This window comes from Tasmannia lanceolata, unplaced genomic scaffold, assembly GCF_043159265.1.
Source record: "Tasmannia lanceolata isolate RefF3 unplaced genomic scaffold, GAP_Taslan_0.1 ptg000012l, whole genome shotgun sequence".
NCBI lineage: Eukaryota > Viridiplantae > Streptophyta > Magnoliopsida > Canellales > Winteraceae > Tasmannia > Tasmannia lanceolata.
The window spans coordinates 25,934,896-25,957,068 of record NW_027518689.1 but is presented as its reverse complement, the minus strand read 5'-3'; the positions used below and the strand labels follow the sequence as shown (position 1 = coordinate 25,957,068).

The 22,173-nt window shown below is 36.5% G+C and overlaps 1 protein-coding gene across 1 annotated transcript in view; it reads left to right on the top strand.

The window, feature by feature from the left end:
* Positions 1-12,484, top strand: part of LOC143887137 (tryptophan synthase alpha chain-like) — a 59,106-nt gene extending 46,622 nt beyond the window's left edge. The window contains exons 7-9 of the mRNA XM_077391242.1: positions 5,645-5,722; positions 11,514-11,573; positions 12,266-12,484. Coding sequence (XP_077247357.1) covers positions 5,645-5,722; positions 11,514-11,573; positions 12,266-12,400 — 273 coding nt within the window. The 3' untranslated portion in view covers positions 12,401-12,484. The remainder of the gene's footprint in view (positions 1-5,644; positions 5,723-11,513; positions 11,574-12,265) is intronic.
* The last annotated feature ends 9,689 nt before the right edge of the window (positions 12,485-22,173 follow it).

The window sequence follows — 22,173 nt, the reverse complement described above, 5'->3', positions numbered from 1 at the left end:
AGAGAGAGATATTAATATATATACATATAATTGAGATGGGACGTGGGGTTGAACTATTCACTCCAGAGCTTCCTTTTCCTCCCTCTTTTCTTCTTTTCTCGTTCTTCTTCTCTCACAAACCCCATATCTAGGATCCCTACTGGGGACTTATGCAACATTATATAACGGGCTTCAAAGACTTTTCTGGATCATGGTGACTAGGGGATTCTATTTTGGAAGTTTTGGATTTGTGGAGCCATAGACCAAGATCGGTAAATGGTAAGTCAATGGGACCTGCTTGTGGAATGCATCGAAAGGAAGCTCGCCTCGTGGAAAAAGAAGTATTTATCTTTTGGGGAAGAATTATCCTAATCAAGGCTGCCATGTCTAATATGCCTGTCTATTTCATGTCTATGTACAAAGTCCCAGTCACAGTGGCTCAACGGATTGAAAAAATTCAAAGGGATTTTCTTTGGGAAGGGAAGGAGAACGGTAAAAGACTAAAACATCTATTGAAATAGGGCAAAGTGTGCAAATCTAAAAGGAAAGGTGGGCTTGGGATCAGAAGAATTAGACTGCGCAACAAATCTCTGATGGGTAAGTGATTGTGGCGTATTGGGGCTGAAAAAAGATGCACTGTGGCACGATATCATCGGAAACAAGTATGGGAGAACTTGGGGCGATTGGGTATGTCAAGGACCAACGTCGGGCAAGGGGTCGGGGCTTGGAAATCAATATGTGGTGTACATTCTGAGTTTTTCCCACTCATAAGATTCAGGTCGGTCGCGGTGACTCGGTAAGATTTTGGATTGATTTATGGTTGGGTGACACTCCTTTAGCTGAATCCTTCTCGAATATATTCATATTAGCGACAAATCGGGAGGATTGGATTTCGGATTATGTGATTAGAAAGAGGAGGAAATTGCTAATCTCATAGCGTTGCTATATAGATTAGATTCATGTTACCTTTCAAACAATGAATCGGATTTGTAACGACCCAAATCATAGATATGGTGAGTGTTGACTAATTGCCTATGACGTACCCAATCTCACAAGCACCAAGTTTTACGTAAACCTGGGCTTTGATACCACAACTGTAACATCCCAAATCTGACGGGTCGCTACGAGAAACTCAACCTGTTCAAACTTACCATGCATGTTCTTAAACATAAGCATTCTAACTACTATCATGACCATCTAAAAATGTTATTCCATAGTTTAAAAGGAAAATCCCATTACAATTATTCAATTTCAAATGTCTAAAATAGAAGACATAACCTAAAGTCTATCAACTAAACGCTTCTCCAAACTAATAATTTAAACTGAAGAGATTGACGTGGCTCGTCATCTCCATTCTTTATTTGACTCCATTGCCCGCCCCACGAACTAGATATCCTCGTTCGCAAACGCTCCTCCTACATTCTTCGATCTTGAGATAAAAACCGAGTGACAGGTTCATAAGAAATATCTATTAAATGACAAGTACAACAAGGAAAACTTTATGAAACCAACAAAGATAAATAAAATGTAGAGCGTAAGATAACGAACATAAATTTTGAAAATTTTATTATCAACTTATCTGAAGTGCCAGAGTTATCCCAAGGCACTCCAGCTCCCATTAGCCTGTTACCTTGGCTTACACGGTCGGTTCCGTGCGAACTTGTTACGGTAGATCCTACCGCCTAGAGACTCGTGGTTTTCAGAGGATTCCGTCATAAAAAAGAGGTTGCACATGACTCCCATGTTGTCTAGTCATTTATCAGGGATAGCTCCTGGCCTCCCTTCACCCGTACGCATTAATGATTTTATTTCTTTCTCTTCTTATGTCTGTTCTTAATTACATGTGTTTTCGTAACTAAAAATTTCTGTCGCTTTTCGTAAAATTATAAAAGCATTACTTTATTTAAAAACATAACGAAGGCATAAAACAAAAACTCCTAGAGTTGAACACAAAATGGAATAAAATTGCATAAAGAAAACAACAACATACTTATCATATTCCGATTATTGTAATTGATAACCATACAAGATGAGTCTAGCTATCACCTGCCTTTAACTTACGAATGAGGGTGAATGGAGCGGTCTCTGCTAGGGAGAGGAGTGAAATAATCCTGAAGTCAAAGAATGGAGTGTAACAATGTCAATTTATTTAAACCTAAGTTTTCCAAACACTCACACCTTCTCTATATAGTGGTCCCACGTATACGGGATACAATCGCTCCCCTGTTTGTGCATGCAAAAGTACGTACGTAAACATAAGTTGTTGTCCTGTTTTTGGGCGAACAAAATGCACACATATAAGTACTAGTTGCTGCCCTGTTTTTGGCATAAAGTTAAACACTTAAAACACCTAATTGTTGTCCAGATTTAGGTGTTAAGATCACATGACCAATCGACTTAGTGCGGTCCCGTTTTTGGAACGAGGCAAAAACATGTATGCACATTATAAAGCTATCGAAAATAAAAATCATTTGAAGAAGATGACTAATTATATATATATATATATATATATATATATATATATATATATATATATATATATATATATATATATATATAGCTAATGAAATTTATTTGGAGAAAAATGATAGATCAACTACGTATATTTATTAAGATTTGTTTGAAGAAAGTGATATATCATTCATCTGTTTCTTATCATATAGTTAAATTATTCAAGAAATGACAAATCAACTACCTATATATATATATATATATATATATATATATATATATATATATATATATATATATATATATATATATATATATAACGAAATCCTTTAAAAAAAATGATAGATAGGTCATCTATAAATATGTAGTTAACTTAAATCATTTGAATCAATGACAGGTCAACCATCTATATACATATAAGGCACCTATAACAACTAAATACTTGTATAATTTTATTTGATCCGAAAGACTCTTGAACATAAATTTTTGCATATAAAATCTTTTGTTATTAATGGTCAAACGAAATATCTACGCACCCACATATAAGATGCATAGAACAACTACATAGTACCATTGAAAGACATACACGAAAATTTCTTGTGTATAACCCCTTATACGTACGGTGTTGTTGGAAAGAGACATGCATGAAATCTTTGGTGTATAGGTTCATATAACTAGTGCTGTTAGAAAAGACATATATGCAACTTTTGGTGTATAACCCAATAGTATGTATATATGTGTGTGTGTGTGTGTGTGTGTGTGTGTGTGTACATATTCAACATCACGCCAGACTCATTTCATTAGCAATGAAAATTATGGTTCACGCCTTGACACATGTATATTAGGTCCAAAAGAAGAAAAATATAGTCCTTGTGATTCCAAATACGATTTGAAGATGCCTAGGGGTCTTTTCTTTTCTCTTCTGAACTTCTCCTTCTTTTCCTTATTTTTCTCTCTCTTTCTACTGATGGTGTGTGTGAGATAGAGGGAGAGAGTTTTGGACGTTTTCCTTTTTGGTTTTTCCTTCTTAAAGGCCACTATTGCTGATTAGTGTTTACATAATTTATCTTTGTTAGTTTTGTAGTTGTTATCCTTTTCTTGTTTTTGACTTTTTATTGGCTGATATCCTTGCAAAGCTATCTTCAGATCTTATCTATAATTACGTGTTTTTTTTAATTGATTTAATTACATCACAAATGGTAAGTGCGGCCCACCAAGTGCACGATTTCCCTTGAGGGGAAATCGTGAACTCCTTGAAAGCTAGTAGCTTTCTTTCCCCTATTTTATCTCTATTATATCTTATCTAAAATTTCAGATTTAGAGAATAATAAACCAACCCTCTTTTGATATGGACACCCCCCCAAATCGTGTGCCAAAATGGCACACGCCTTTCTATGTAGGAGTCGTGCACTGTATAAAATTTGGGAAGAAATCTCTTCCTAAATTTTTGGGGTTTCCATATCTACCCTTTACTTTATGTACAAATACCTAACGTACCCCCTTTTATATTATTAAACGGAATTATTTCTTTTCACTATGATTTTGAAATAATAATACGCCCTTTAGTGGGCCCTACTTGTTTTAGTTTAGGTTCTTAAATAAAATTTTAAATTCCTTAATTAAGGTGGTTGTTACAGGATCGCATCTTGGGGACCCCTCAGACTCAAGGGTTTTCTCGGTTAGATCATTTTTTTCGAAATTAACGGAAGGACGTGGTGCGGTGTCTCGTAAATTTCGTATATGGTGCCCATCCATTTCCCCTTGAATTCAGGCATTCGTGTGGACTGCTGCACACGGATGCATCAAAACCTGTGACTATCTCAAGAAACGGCGTCTCCAATTGGCCAGTCGGTGTGTCTTTATGTCGATGGGAGGAGGAAACGTTGGACAATCTTTTACTGCATTGCTCATTCGCTTACAATGTTTGGATGAGTATTTTCGATTCTTTGGAATGTCGTGGGTAACTCAAAAAAGCATTACTAATGAAATCCTGAACTGGAATGGGGCATTTCATGGACAATTGGGAGAGTCTTTATGGAAGTCCATCCCATGTGCTATTATCTGGAATATCTGGGTGGAAAGAAATAATTGGATCTTCAACGATGTATCGCGGGGGTGGCAACATACTGTCCTTGAAGTGAAACTGGTCATTATCGCTTGGTGGAAAGCCAGGGGTGCCTTGCTGTATTCTACCGGCTCCACTGAGGAATTGGCGCTCAGTAGTCTCCAAAGGACAGAGGCGGCAAATGATCACACCGCCATGGTGCCCACGCCCTAGGGTTGGTTCAAACTTAATTTTGATGGCAGTTCGTTCGGCAATCCGGGGAGCGCAGGTTTTGGGGGCGCTGTTCGCGATGCAAATGGCCTGGTTCTTATTCCAGACCTGCGGGGATCTGTGATCCTAATGAAGCGGAGGCCAGGGGTCTTTTTTTTGGACTGAAATGGTATGTCACACACAACTTCCCTTGATCGTAGAAGGAGATTCCTTCAATTCCATTGCTTGGGCCACGAATAAAAGTTGTGGATCGTGGAGAATGTACCGAGTGCTTGAGGAGATACGGGACTTAGCGCGCATTATCCAACCTCAGTTTGTCCACCTGAGGCGATCAGCAAATTCCTTGGCTGACGGTCTAGTCAAAAGTGGTGTTGATTTGCCATCTATTACTGCAACCACTTTGGATATTGGTGCATTTTAGCGCCATCTTATAATATACATGCTTTTGGGACACCTTGTCCCTATCCTGTACTTTGACACTTTGGTTATGGAATGATATTTTTACTTTTCAAAAAAAAAAATCCATTATAACTGCCCGTGTAGTGGCTGGCTGGTTGGGGATAACCTGTCTGTGTAGCTTCTCTTTTCCCTTCCTCTTTATGTGCTCCCAAGCTGAATTTCATTAATAATATTTCTGTTGTCACTCAACAAAGAATAGTAGCATTTTTTTATTTCTTGGCTAGCAAACTCTCTGATTTCATGCTGTAATTGTGATCTGTTCTAACATTCTCTGCCCGGTTTTATCTTCGACATTATTCTGCTGTTAGTTACTGATATACTCCTGGATCTTTATTTTCGCATTGCACAATTTTCTTTCTATGGACTCTCCTTACCATCTTACTTGTCCCAGAATATTTCGCATGATTTTTTGTACCATATTCTTTAATTTGGATGGCTCCAATTGTTTTCATAGCACTAACTAGAGTTTTTCTTGAATAGGTGAGCTCAATTGGTGTTACTGGTGCACGTGGATCTGTAAGCCAAAGAGTTCAATCTCTTTTGCAGGAAATTAAAGAGGTCTGTCCCCATCTTTGCCTAATCCTTTTCTGCATCAAATTTTTTATTGCCTTATGGAATCATTTAGCTTGTAAAGCTAACATGTTATTTTTGCTCATTTGGAGTCTCAACTGAATGGGTCTACACCATAAATTGACTTTGACAATGGAAATATTTTTTTTGGCCCCATGTTTTGTTTTTCCGTAATCACACATAAGCTAGAAATGCTTGATTTCAGACACCTACACATTGAGATTCGCTACTCTGTGGTTCTTAAGCCTCCGAGAGAGTTGGTTATACTGAGCACACATAAGATTTCCGGACTTGAACAAAAACAGTATGTTGAATTATGTATACAAAATCTGTCCTAGCATGTATTGATAGCTACTGATGATTAAGGGCCTCTTGGGATAATGGGATGCCTCTAAAAATTATTTGCCGTCTCATATGAAAATAGTTTTGAAGTTGAAGAGATTATTTGCAAATAATGGTTGCTAAAATTTTGGATGTGATTTAGTTTATAGCTTCCTAAGAGGTCTAAATGTTTCATTTGCAAATAAGATTAAGTTTAAAGCGCAGTTTTTAAAAAAAATCCCAATATCCGAATCACAACCCCGAAAGGGAAAGAAGCTTGACTCACAACTATAAAATACTAAGTGTATTTCTTTTTGAAAATTTTAAACTCCTAACTACATCATGTCTTATAAAAACCACCACTAATATTATCATAAAACTAAAAGTCACATAACTAAAATTCTTGAATTAAATAGACCAACTACTACTTAGGGATATGAGAACCCGTCATTCCCAAGAACTCATCGAACTCTCCCCATCCTATGCTACTTTATTAGGTTTCTTCATTTGCAAAGGCTCCGTCCTCTTCACCTACAAAAGCTGTAGTAAACTGAATTAGAGCAAGCTCACTTAGCAGCTCACACAATAAAAGAACCAAAATGAGATTGCATTATAATAATATTTCTTATGAATAATGAACTGGCATGTCACGCCCCAAGCCACTCACAAACACATTAATTTATAATCACAAGGCTTAGGGGTGCGACATCGCCACATACCTGTAAAATTGCCTTCACAAGCATGCAAGGCTAGCAATAAACAAAATCATGCTCAACAAACTAAATCCAAATAACCATTCAACGTCAAAGTAAATAAATCCATTACAATCCATATTTAATTTCTCTCATTCCAATGCTAAAGAAAATAAAATAAATGAGTCTAAAGCTCTCTAATACTCACTAGTAACCTGATAAAGCAAATAATAAAATCTTCATATAATCCTCCCTCGCTGCTCCAACGTCAAGCTAGAATCACACCTCAGGATCTGAAATTTGTTAAATATGGGTGAGGTAAACGCGCTCACGTGATGTAATAAGAAACTATACTAACAGATATGGCATCAAAGCAAAAGTAATCGAAATATGGTAAGGCATTCAATAATAACAGTAGTTGGTAGTTTAATGAGCATCAATTTCAGAAATAAGGCATCATTCAATTTCAATATTCGATATGGGTGTCAAATTCTATAGGTCAGAGTTTCTTAAGACATCGATAATGCTATGTTTATTGATTCGATATCTGTCTACTATATGACAGTAATTACACTGGCCAGTGGTATCAAAGTGCCAAAGATATTATGCATTCCCGCATTGGCTAAGGGTCCAGAAATAAACTAGCATCTCAAGAAAAACCGATTCAATATTCAGAAGGTTAGGTATTCAATAGCACGTGATTCAAAAAGGTTCATAATGGGTGTACAATCTTAATCTATAAGGTATCATGGTTTTCAACATTCAATGAGGTGCAATAATCAATAATTTGAATTGGTTTTCAAATAGTAAAGCATGTGAACAATAAAAATATTGCCAAAAAAGGTTTGGCATCCATCAGTATAATCCCTTATTATTGAAGCTCGAAATCCTTTTCACAGAGCACCTTGGTTACCAAGAATCAATAGTATCAATATTCCCTATGAGTCCCATCATTAATATCTACCCTATAAGGCATATATATCCTTCCACTGACACAAGACACCCTTTGGTGCTCAATCAGAAAAGAATCAGTAAATCGTCCTAGGATTCTTTTTAGTATTTTAGAATTATCACTATTATAAAGTTTCCAGAGCTTCTTAAAACTATTTTTAACAGAAAGAACACGTTTCTGGCATGTCAATAGAGTACAAGAGCGTCGAGAACGGACAAGAAACGAAGAAGTTAGTTTTCACAAATTCCTGCGATCGGACGCCCGAACAGACCTTCGAACGCCTTTGAGATTTTCCAAGGAAGAACCCCTCTCGGGTTCCTGTGTTTGAACGTCCGCTCAAAATATTCGGATGCCCGAAGACACAGACTGGGTTTTTCTGCGATAATTCCAGATTCGTGCCCTATTTTTCTAAAACTTCAACGGACCATAACTTTCTTGTTTTAGCTCCGATTTGCGCGTGGTCGGATCCGTTGGATTCGTATCGACGAGAGGAATCCATCTAATCCAATTTCACGCTCGAAAATTCTCAGATATAATTACCAAAATTAATCTAAGCTTTTAGGGCATAAGTCCAAAACTCAATTCTTAGGGTTCTATACACGTTCTTAATCTGTTAGGGATCTATAGTTTCATCCCTTAGATTATCGTATATCATCCCGACATCTTAAAATTATTTTTAATTCTTCGATTTCTTGTTTTAGTTTTCTTTAATTACACCTACGAATTATAAATGTGGGTTTAAATTCTTACCTCGATTCGTGTCTCCGATTTCTTGGCCTCGATCTTCGTCTCCTTCGATTCGCTTCTCTCTCTTTCTTCTATGGCTGCAGAAACGATTAGGGTTGGAGTTATATTCATGGTTTTAAATTTCGGCCGAAACGAAATATTTCGGTTTCGGCCGCGACCGAAACGAAATTTACATGAAGTCATTTCTTTACAAGATTTCGGCGAAATTTCACCGAAATTCCAAAATTTCACCGAAATTCCAAAATTTCGCCAAAATGTCACCGAAATTTCGATTGATATTTCATATTTAGCCTTTTTACAAAATTTCCACCGAAATGTTATAATTCCCACCGAAATTTATGAAATATTCACCGAAATAGCCAAAAATTCCACTGAAATCGCTGAAATTTACACCGAAATTTTAAGACATTTCGGTCGAAATTAAAAAAGAAGAAGAAATCAGTCATATTTTTACATGATTTCGGCCGAAATTTCGGCCCGAAACCGAAACATTTCTATTTCGGTGGTGATCGAAACCGACGCCGAAACCGAAATTTAAAACCTTGGTTATATTCTGTAGAACCCTAAATGATGTATTTATAATTTTCTATTAAAAGTCCTAACCCTAATGGGTTTCCAAAAGACAAAAACACCCTCCCCTTTCAAAGTGGCACGAAATTTCAAGTAGGGGTATTTTGGGCATCAAAATTTCGGATGTTCACATGGCATAGACATGACAATTAATAAATTAGCATGAAAACGAAAGTAACAATATGAATGCATATGAAAGAAATATCACAAGTCATGGTATATATAAATATACCGCAATCCCAGTCATGGTATATATATAAATATACCGCAATCCAAGTCATGATATATATATATATATATATATATATATATATATATATATATATACCGCAATTCAAGTCATCGTATGTTTAAATATACGGCAGCAATGTCCTGGTATATAGAAACCACAAATCCAAGTTCTCGTATATATAAATATACAGCATCAATGTCCTGGTATATAGAATATACCGCAAATCCAAGTGTTGCAAAGTAATTATTTCCAACAGTTATTTACTAGTTCTAATATATAAACAAGGGGAGGCAAAAACATCATCATAGGAAACACGATTAAAATACCAAAATCATTCTCGAAACCATTTTTATATGAGTCAACTATCACTTGCCTTAGTATTTTGAGAGTAAGATGAAGTGAAAGGCTTCTACTTATCAATCCCAAAGTGAACCTGTAAAGATTGCATGTCAAGGGTGTCATTCAAATTGTTCAAGTGCTAATGATTTCTCTCTAAACTGATTTATTCGTCTCAACCTATTAGTTTTCACTCGTAAAATTTATTTCCCAGCTACTTCTTGTATAAACCTATGTATAACCTATTATACTAAAAAGTCACCTTTTGTAACTATATAGTATTTAATTTTTTTCCTAATAAAGACTCACCAAAACTTTAAAATATAAATTTCTAAGTGCTGATTTTTCAAAGACCATGCACAAAAATCCACCCATGTCACACGCATGGTTTATTTCTCATAAAAATAGTCATAATTTAACTTGTTTATTACATATAGTTAGGGTCTTCACATCTTACATAATTTATATACTATATATAACACATATAAGTGCCGCTTTTTGTGAAAGATTAATGTTAAAGAATCAAAACTTCACCAAAGAGGACTGTTTTTATAAAAATAGTTGATTTATAAGTCGAAACACACTAACAAGTGATGTTTTCCCATGAAAGCATTGCCCTATTATGATAATCATACATGTAAGGGGTTGTTTTTGTTAAAAACAGTTGATATATTGTTTAAAAAACGTACACATAATGCTGATTTTCCCACAAAACAGTTGATACATGATATTTATTTAACTTATATAAATCTGATTTTCAAAAACAATCCTTATAATTAGTATCTAACCTTTTTAGGTGCTGATTTTTGGTGAAAATCAGCCCGTTAAGGCTTTTATAACATACGTACCATATATTTCATGAAAAACATCACGTATAAATTATATAACAAATATATGAAGGATTCCTTACAAAACAGCCCACACATCTCACTGTTGTGTGCTGATTTTATTGAAAAACAGTGATAAAACCCTATGAAAATCACACGCATGGCCTTTAGCTTTAAAAAACAATCCCTTAAAAACTTTAGATTACTCCAAACAATGTTTTACGTATGGAAAATATGATATCTATATAGGTTTAGATCAAATAACTTAAAAGGAAAACCAAAGACAAGATTTTTGATTAAAAAGAAAGCCAACAAATCAAGAAAACATAACTAGAAACCCTAATTAGAATAAGTCACGAACAAACAAAAGCAAACACACCCAATTAGAACAAGAAATACGAAAGACGGGTTTTTCGAGCATTTACTCGAAAGCGAAAATCGACTCGAAGATTAAACCCTTTCTTCTTTTCTTCTTCTCCTTTCCTCTCTTTTCTCTATTTTTTTTCTTTCTTTTCTTTCTTTCTTCTTCTCTTCCTCTCGGTTTCTCACTGCTATGGGTGTGCACACAGTGTGCAAAAGCACACAAATTGGCTTTTTAATAGCCAATGAGTTTTGTGTTTGAAGTGTGTTTCCCAATTAGATTCAATATTAAAGTTAGTTTCCTAATATAACTCTTTTACAATTAGCAAGAGTCCAAGTTATTTAAGTCTCTTTAAATTCCCGTCTTTTATTTAACTGAAACAAAAGAGGAAATTCAAATTGAGTCAACATGTGGCCCACTTACTATTTATAGTAACAATGGATGTACTATTTCCAGTAAAAACAAACTTACTATTTATAGTAAGTGCGAATCCGACGGTCCGAACGGCTCCAAATCGAAGATCTAGACCGTTGATCTTTGATCGAAGGATCTATGACTAAGATATAATTAAAATTGTTAACTTTTCCGACACTTGGTGGTGCCGGGTATTACAAATAATTATATTTGCAATTAAAGGCCAATTTTGTGGCATCTAAAGGGACCCTAAATAATAATGTAATCAAGAATTTTTCTTGTCTTTGCGAAATATAAATGCCAGATATTGTTCCTTACTCTTTGCAGGCGACAACAAAACCCGTGGCAATGGGCTTTGGCATATCAAAACCAGAACATGTGAAACAGGTTAGTCACAATATGAAACCTTCTCTCAATCTTTCAATTACTACACTTCGTCTGCATTCGTCAACCTTTCAAATTTTTTCCATGAATTGCTCAGCATCTATATATAATTTTTTTTTGAAATGGAGCATCTATATATAATGTACACTAAACATATTCCTTTCTTTTATTATTCGTTTTCTTTCTATGGGAAATTTTTATTGGAAAACTTTTTACATAGAAAAATTTTGCTGGTATTTTTCCTACAGTACACCTCTTGCATAGCATGGGTGGGGCCCATCATTGTACTACACATGTTTTGATAAGGTGAGGCCGGTCATCATTTTACACCCATTATACACCAAGTTTTGATATAGGGCATGCCATCTCTACTCAAACCCATGCATATTGTGGGCCCCACATTTTACACCCATGAGTGGGTCCATCATGTCCACCCACATCCATGCATAGAGTGGACCGACCATTCTACACTGTGTTATTATAGCGTGGGTCCCACCAACTCCACACAAACCCATGCATCAGGTGGGCCCCACCATTTTACTTCTTGTTTTGATTGAGTGGGTCCCACTAGCCCATGCATCGTGGGCTCACCATTTTACACCTCATGCTTTGATGGGGTGGGGCCATCATCTCCACCATGCATAGCATGGTCCGAGAATGCTAGTTATTTATATAATCTGCTTTGAATCATACAGGTAGCAGAGTGGGGAGCTGATGGGGTGATTGTTGGTAGTGCTATTGTGAAGCTGTTGGGTGAAGCGAAATCTCCTGAGGAAGGATTGAAGGAACTCGAAACCTTCACCAGGTCCCTAAAGGCTGTACTTCTTTGACAAAATTTTTTGTAGGATTCTACTAACTCTTGTTTTGTCATGTCCCTTTTCTAGTTTGTCCTCTTAGACATTTATCTATATTTTATGTAGCAGTAACATGTTTATTAATAAAGAAAAAGACGGTACATTAGGGGAGAGCTTTACACCCTCGTTTTGTAAGGGTGTTGGTGTGTCAGTTTTGTAAGGGTGCTGGTGTGCCAAAGACTGCACCAAGGACTGCTGCTCTCCCACTTGGCTAGGGTGCAACTTGGGTCGGGCCCGAACCTGATGGGTTCAACCCAACTTTGGCTAGGGTTGGGTTGGGGAAAGCCAAGCCGAATGGACTTTCAAGAAATTTCTCCAACAAGCTTGTGTCTCCCATAATCAATCTCCTGTTGCTGTTTCTCCTTCTTCTTCTGTGAGAAACAAAGGTGGTGAAGATGAAGAAGTCATTAAAATCAAGGAACCTCCCATTTCAAATCCCTCTCTTGATATTCCAATCGATTCTGTAACTATCAGGAATTACTCAAGTGCCGTCTCAATCTTGCATGTGCTGCTTTCGCGTTGACTCGGGTATGTGTTTTTATTTTCTGTAATTGCTTCCGAGTTCTGTGAGTTCTGTGGATTTCATTTTGGGGGGGTTTAGAGTGGCTTACTGAAATGGGTTTTGTGTATGATTGATGAATATTTGTTGTTGGAATCAAGTTTTAAATTTCTTTTTGGGTTTTTTGTTTTGGTCATCTTAGAAACTGAAATTTTTTTAGGTTTTAGGAAGAAATTTTTTTCAGCCAATATGTCACGCCCCCAAGCCACACACACACACACACACACACACATATATATATATATTCACAACACAAGGCTTAAGGATGCGACAACGCCGTACACCTGCAAAGCAAGCTTCACAAGCGTACAAGGCTAGCAAAGCAAATATCAAAACCATCTGCAATAATCTAAATAATCAAATTTAAATGTCTTACATTCATCCAATGATCAAATCTCAATTTCTTTTCAAATCTCTCATCTAACCCAATATCCCACAAAATCAAAAGTAACGGAATCAAATGACATAGTCTCAATAATCCTAACAATACTCACTGTCTAAAGAATGTAAAGTACTGAAAGATAACAAAAATAAAAATCAGATATCACTTCCACGCCTCCTCGCCAAGTCCACGAGGATCAAACTCAGAAAATATTAATATAACCACAGTCAGCTGAAAAGCTCAGTACATAATAATGCACTACAAAAGTGGGGTCATTGCATGCTACACAGAAAAGGTTCACAACTAAATGAAAAAGATTTAAGCCACAAGTGAAGTAAGTAACACAAGTTCCATATTGAGGAGTAAGGTTCATAAAGGCATAGGTCAAAGTGTCACAACTAAGTAGTCACACTATTCAAAAGATCAAAGGCCAATAATGAATAAAGTAGGTACAAGCTACACAAGGCATGGCTAATCACAAGAGCAATAGCTTAGAAGTAAAGTTCATAAAGATGTCTTATAATGTTACAACGAAGGGAGTCACAGGTTCAGAGGGTCACAGAAGGGAAACTCATATAGGTACGATATCACCCCGAGATCATCGGCTTAGTCCAAAAAGCAAGTTATTTTCACCCTGACTGCCCACGGGTCCACAAAGCAAGTTTTTTTCACCCCAACTGCTCACAGGTCCAAAAAGCGTGTTATTGCTTACACCGACCGCCCACAGTGTCGGAACTAGTTCCTGGGTTCACATACCTGTCGATAGGGCCAACGTTTATTCCCATTGGCGGGATTACAGTTCTTATGTTCACATATAGGCTAATGCCCATGCCCCACTGACGGGGTCTTTTCTGAGTTCACACAACCTAAGCCTCTCAATAGGTGTTCAAAGTTCACACAGTTCAAAAGGTGTTCAAAGTTCAAAGTGGGTGTTTCACATTAGTTCCAAAGTAGATTCATACAGTAGAGGATGTCTGATAGTTCAAAGATTCATATAGTTAGAAAAACTGAGAGGGGTTTCACAAGTCCAAATTATTCCATCTGAAATATGTACTAAATAACAGGGTTCAATAGGGTTCATACGACATTCAAAGATAATAATTCACATGGATTTTTCATAAGGTTGTCAATGTAGATTGTCGCACAGTAGTCAAAGTTCATAAGTGTGAAGGAATCACAAATGGGTTTTCACAAAAGTTTCTTATATTGGGAAAAGCATTCAATGTAAGTCTCTTTGCCATAAGATTCAATAGATTTCAAATAAGAACGGAATTAGCATGCAAGACCCAAGTCAAGTCTAAAGTTTATCAATGGCTTCAAAGATTCAGAGAGTTTAGGATTCACAATCAACAATGGCATAGTGTTTGAAAGGTAAATCGCAGCACTAAAGTAGTACGAAATTACGTACCTCGAATATATATCCCTTCAACAATTTCTAGGGCACAATACCTATCCCAAACAATGGCATTCATATCAATAAATAGGCTTAGGATAGTGGCCAAAAGCAATGGTTAACACCTCCCAAAATTAAGGAACATCTTCAAAATTTCATGGGTTCGGAAGTCCGACACTATTCATCGGACGCCCGGCACTATTCATCAAACGCCTCTGCACACTTTTGGGTTCTCGGTTTACTATTCATCGGATGCCTGACACTATTCATCGGACGCCCGAAGCACTATTCATGACTGGTTTTTGTGAAAATTCCAGATTCGTCCAGATTTGCCCAAAACTTCATCGGACCATAACTTTTTCGTTTTAGCTCCGATTTGCGCTGGTTGGATCCGTTGGACTCATATCGACAAGAGGAATCCATCTAAATCAATTCCACGCCCCGAATCGGTACGAATAATTATTGTAAAATAATCTAATCTTTTAGGTTAAGCTTTCTAAAACTAAAATTCTATGACATAACGGCCAGATCTTGGGTTTGTTGGGGATCGAAGGCGATACCAAACCCATGGAATCCAAGATCAGTCAAAGGGTTCTTATTCTAAGTCATATCGATCACAAATCATATCTTTTAAATACCTTTTTTTTTTTTAATGGCATTTTAAATACTTTAATCCTTGTTTTAGTGTTCTTAATAGGTTAAATCTTATGTAGAACACAAATCTTACCTTGATTCGCATTCTCTCTTCGTGAATCGCGTTCTTCCTCCCTTTCTCCTCATAAACCTTCTCTTAGGGCTACAAAGACAGTTTAGGGTTTTTAATCTCTCTTAAAGTTGTATTTATAGGCTTTTCTAAAGAAGCCCTAATTCTAATCCAACTCTAATGACAATTACCGTTGATTCTTAATGGGGACGAATTTTAAAGGGAGGGTTATTACGGGTATTTACACAATATCTTGTAAAAGCAACGAAAGGTATGAAATCATGGTTGAAATCCAAGCAAGATTCTTCATTGTTGATTTTTTTTTTTGGTTCTTTTTAGAAATATCTTGAAGGAATCTCGTGGTTCTTCTCTTTTTCCCCAAGTGGGGTTGATTTTTACCCTGGTTTTTGTTGAAATGTCTTTGTTTTAGGTTGCATGTTTCGCACCGTTTCTATCGAAACATTGATGAAATCTCTAAATTTCAGGCAAATTTTGAAATTTCGTCAAAATCTTGTATTTTTCTGAATCTAAGTGAATTTCATTTCAGTAGAATCAAAATAGTTTAATTCTTTGATAGGTGACAAATCAGAGCAAGAAGCTTTGAGCAATGTTTTGATATTGAATGTTGGTGCTTGGCATAGTTGCAGCAAGTGGTAGTGTTTGTGGCTAAGGTTGGTGCGTCTCCAATGCAGAAATCCTTTCAAAATTGTGGCAAAGTTGAACAATGTGAATGTTGGGAAGTGGTGGCATCTTGGTAAGCATTGGACTGTGGAAGTCTTGGAACTCATCACCTTGAAAGTCCATGAAACATCCAAAGAGAACAACATGTGTGGGGGTTCCATTTCCAAAGAGTGTATGCATGGCTTTCTCAATGTTCCGTTTGAGACATCATTGAGCTGTGTTGGTGGCATGGGCTGCTTTGTGAGCTCGGTAAGCAAGCTGGCAAAGAATAGCAGTTTGAAGGTTGGATTCCCCCTATCATATTAGTGTTGCGCAGCAGAGGTGTGATGGCATGAAGGAAATTTGTCCTGTCAAAGTTAGTGCAAGCATTGATCAAAGTACGTAACTAGGTTCATAGGATTCTCCTCGCCACAAGGAGTCCAACAGATCTAACCGTGGGTGATTTGGGGGGTCCAAACGAAGAAGTTATGGTCTTTCAAAGTTCCCAAAAACTCTTGAGAAACCTGGAAACCTGATTTCGGGCGCACCGAATTGCTCACACCACTTCAAAGCATGAAATTTAATTCATTGGATTTTCCTTGCCGCAAGGAGTCCAACGGATTTGACCGTGCGTGATTCGGAGTCTAAACGAAGGAGTTACGACCCGCCGAAACTAAAATACCCCCAACCGACCTAGGATGGTCACCCAAATCGCAAATTACGATTTAAAATTTCATTTTGTGATTTTAAAATTGTAATTTGCGATTTGGATCTGAACCCTATATATAGGGGGGGTGAGAGTAAAAATGAGATTCTAACTATCCTAGGAGTTGATTTTCAGTAAAAAAAAAAGCTCTGTTTTTCCATTACTTTCGAGAAAATACTGTCCGAAAACCCTAGTTTCCTTTCCAGACAGTGGGAAAGTAGAGAAATAGTTAGGGAGCTTACACTTAGAGTCGGCATTCTGCCGAATTTCTGACGAATCGGAGCGACACCACTCAATTAGCGTCGTTGTTTTGCTGAATTTCCGAGGACTCGAAGCTACACCACTCAATTAGCACCGTTGTTCTCCCGAATTTCGAAGAACTCGAGGCTACACCACTCAACTAGCGTCGTTGTTCTGCCGAATTTTGGAGAACTCAAGGCCACACCACTCGACTAGCATTGTTGTTCTGCCGAATTTTCGGAGAATTCGAAGCTACACCATCCGAATAGTGTCGTTACACCACCAACTTTTTGGAAGACGTCCCGCTTCATCGGTAAAATTACATTTGTTTCCCCGCTTTATGCATTTTTGTTACAAAACCCAGTATACGGTATTTATAGGGTCTCGGGTTCCTCTTGCCCCGAATCCTGTAACGTAAATCCTGTACCTCTCTTTGTAAATAGGGTTACGTTCCCTCTCCTTATCCCGCCACCCTATCTTCGGTCCCACCATAGACAAAAGAGATTAAGGCAAGAGCCCAGCGCTCCGACGGTGTTGGAAAAACTGAGGGAACCGAAGCTCACCTTTTCTTTCCTTTCCCCGTTTTGATTATTCCGATTGAGGCGGTTGCTATGTGATTCGGGAATAATCCCTCATGACCCAAATCACGTTGTACACACCCCTCTTTCATATAACATCAACCGATTTCTTTTGTAAATCCACGTCTTTTTCAAAATAGGAACTAAGCTTAATCGCAATAAAGGATAAAAAGCCAAGGTTTTTTTATAAAGTTCTTTAAAAACCGCCAAGTCAAGTCAAGAGATAGGGTACACTCGGTCGACTTAGTACATTCGACCCACATCATTTTGAGTGGGCTCTCGATCTACCGAGAAACGCCAGTCGACCGCCCCGAAGTAAAATCGAAAAAACTTGATTTTTCAACTTTGGTTTCCTACTTTCTTAAAGGGAGTTTTTTTTTTTAAATAAAACAAGAAAATTGTTTCTTATAAGTAGAGCTATAACTCCCATGTTGAGTTTTCCCACCAAATCTCACCGGAGATTGCCGGAAAACTCAAAACACACGAATATCATTCTTTTCTAAAAAAATCCATTTCTGCTAAAACTTTATATGCCATAACTCTTCATAAAAAATGATTTTCAAAAAGTACCCAAAATGAAAGTTGGTCTTTTCATCAAGACCTACAACTTTCATGTTGGCCACTCCTATGAATTCCTGCAGGAGATGGCTGGAAAATCACATTTTCAATCGGATAGTTAAAAAAGGATTTCAAGTTCAACTGAAAAACTTAAATTTGGTGTATCTCTTTATATACTCACAATTTGAAGATGCAGTAACACGGAAGTTGTTCAATTTATTATTTCCCGAAAACTTTTGCATTCAGCCCTCCGGCGAATTCTCTCCATAAGTGGCCGGAAACATGAAAATCACAAATTTAAACCTTATTTTTCAGCTGAAACATAAAATTAACATAACTCACTCAATACTTTACGAAATTTCATAAAACATATATGAATTTGGATCTACTGAAAAATTTCGATGACTTTAATATTGGACTTTCTAGCTAATTCTTACCAGAAAAGTTCTGAATTATCGAAGTTCAGTTTTAAGCAAAGAGACCCAATTTTACACCAAATTCATCTTACCTTTGACTGTTTTTCCACTGTCTCTTATCCACCTTGATTCCTTTCAACTTAATCCTTCAAAATACATGGAATTCTTTCAGATATTTGATCAAAACTTCCCAGCTTTTCTTCCTCCTCTTTCTTTCTCTATTTTCTTTATTTTTTTCTTCATTTCTGTCTTATTTTTCTTTCTTTTTCAAGTCTAAAAAATTTAGAATTTTAATCTTAACTCAACATATGGTTTTCTCTCTCTCTCTCTCTCTCTCTCTCTCTCTCTCTCTCTCTCTCTCTCTCTCCCTGCTTTGCTGGTAGATGAATCATCATTTAATTTTATTCCAAAAATTCCAATATTTCCCTAGGGTAAACCTAGTTATTACATTTTTATCCTTTATGTTAATTTTACCAATTTACCCTTATTTATTTGAGATAATGACATCCGCACCCTTTGATGAATAGGTGGGAGTGAGAGGGGCACGAAAAAGCCTATGAAAAAACAGGAAAAAAAATACTAGATTTGAATTAGAGTATTCTTTTTCATTGTTTTGGAGGATTTCTTACGCTCTGTCCATGTTCTCTCCACTCATGCCCTCTAAAGTTTCTCTTCCTTCTTCTTCCTCGGATCCTACTTCACAATTGGACCACGAATAGTCTGTGAAATAATTTTTCATGGTTGCCAAACATGCCCTCAGGGTTTTCTCAATTGCAAAAATGGAAGATCACCACGATGAACCCTAATCTCCACAACCGAAAATCTCAACAGAGAGAGAGAGAGAGAGAGAGAGAGAGAGAGAGAGATTGTGTGTGGGTGTGGTGCCAAGCAAAATTCGACTTCGACGGTTATGTCAATTGACATCAAGAAAAAGAAAGAAAGAAAGAAATATTTATGAAACTATCTCTCTAATTCATTGATGTTGTTTAAAACCAGCAACCCATGTCTAGATTTTCTTCCCCATCTTCCCTTTTTCTGAATGGTAAAGATTTATATTAAAATGAAATGTGAACCGCTGGATCAACCCGACGTCCGAGATGAACAAGAGAATACAAGCAAGAAAGAGAAACGAAAAAACAAAGAACACAAAGCATAAACCCCGTCAATGGGGTAGGAAACAAACATTTCTAAACGAAGACTTGAATGGAGAATCTAAGAAAGGCGTATTTTCAAAAAAAAAAAAAAAAAAAAAATTATATATATATATATATATATATATATATATATATATATATATATATACGGTTTAAAACTAGGGTTTTAACTCGGGTCTGGTCCGGGTTTTCTTTATTCTTGATACGTCCCACCGCAAGTAAGAATTGCTTGACAATTGTTTTCTTTAATCTCTTTTATGTCCTATCGGCATGTCAATTGCCTACTCTTGTAATTTGTAATATTGACTAATAATTCTCTTTATTTTGCTTACACTTCCACTCACTTGTAAATTGTAACTATGAATTCAGTTCGGGCAAAAATCAGTATATGGTGCATTGGACCGTGCTGGTAGAATTTTAGTTCGAAGTGAAGTACCATGGATTTGATAGATTGGATTGCAAGAACCCTTATAAAATCAACAAAACACATCTCAATCTTTAAGATCTTTCTAACTAAAGCATATCAGCATCTCAATCTTTAAGATCTTTCTAACTAAAGCATATCAGCGTCTCAATCTGCTTATAGTACCCTTCTCTCTCCACCTGAGAATTTAAATTTATCATAAAAAAAATTCATAGTTGCCAAACATGGCTTAAAATATTTCATTAAAACAATTTTAAAGCGTAGTTTCTTTTGTCGTCCCGTGCATCGCACGAGTTTCCCACTAGTTGTAATAGATTTTGGGAGTTTTGGAATTGTTATAAATTTTGACAGCTGGTTAAAACATGGTAGCGTCAATATCAGTAGCCTATATAATATATGAGGAATCCTATCCTATATATATATAAGTAAAGCGGAATCCTGTGAGCTGTGGTGGTGCCACGTGGCACCCCCTTTTGTATCCCGAATTAATTTTTTTCTGTATTTTCCGTCTGTGTAAAAAAAGGGAATGCAAAAAAATTGTCTCTTTAAGACTCTGAAGTTACCAAAACAGTTACGCATGTTTCCATTATTTAATTCCATAATGCCCCGTTAGCATTCTATCTACCCATTGCCATTCCCATTATTGCTGATTTATTGCCGCCGAAACGGAACCGATTCGTTTGGATTTCTATTATTCTCATTTATTCCCAAATAAATTTTCTTTCAAGCGCTACTTGGCATAGGTGTTCCGTTAAAAAACAGGAATTCCTTTTGGTATTGCTGGATTTCCTTCTTCAAATCTCTAAAATTACACTTTCAATAACAGTCGCTTTAATTCATATTAATGGCTTTTAATGTATTTCTTTCTAGACTTTCTAAATGCAAACGGTCCTTTTTGCATTCCAACGATGTGTTTCATCTTCTTAAATAAATAATTTTTCTCCTATAACATCTAACCATTCTCCCTTCCCAAATCAGAAGACAAGCTATATTATGAGAAAATAGCAGACAAGGTCTAAAGATGGTCTACTCCCCCCCCCCCCCCCCCTCCATGTTTTGGTAACAAATTCACCTTTTGATTAGGATTCTGTGTTTTTGTAGCTATTTTTTCGGAGGCATGCAACACCATGAGAATCAGGATTGACTATATCCAAGTGTTTCTCAGCGATGGTGTCGCTCTCTGTTAGAGTAATTAGGTCAAGCAAGAGGTTGCTTAAAGCATAACACCCAAGGTATCTAATTTGGAATACCAAGTTTGTTGCCTCCAGCCCCTATATATAGATACACTAGGGTTATAAGAGGTTAATGGGTTCTAGCCCAAGTAGGCCCACTACACCGGTCCATTATCTAATTGGGCTTATATTAGAACATAATAGGGTTATATTACATACCCAACAATCTCCTCCTATGTTCTACATATAGCACAATCCAATAGATAGTTAATGTGATGTCCAAACAAAATTATTGAATCATCCATATCTCCATATCAATAAAGATTTGTAATCCAACTGAAAACAAGAATACTTTATGATTAACCAAGAGTTTGAGATACAATCTAAACTCAACCAAAGGTAGTTTCACATATAAGTGAACCCCACTGATCTTAGACGAATTCATTCATGGGGAATGATTCTCATCGAGATCCAAAATAAAGTTTCACAAACAAGTGAACTCTATACATACTGAAATGAAAGCATAGTCTTCATGACTTTAGACGATTTACTCATCAAGTAAGTCATCATCATCAAAGTCTAAATAAAGACAAGCTCCTCATTTTTCACCAATCCCTGTGAATTATCAAAATATGGATTTCATGAGAATGAATCCAATCAGTTGTGTAAAACATGAATTACACATGAAAGTATCTAGTTCTACCTTAAGAAGAACTTTGTACAATCTCATAATTCACGAAAGTATCTAGTTCTACCATAAGAACATAGTACAATTTCTTAAATGGCTGAAAAAGTATCAGTATC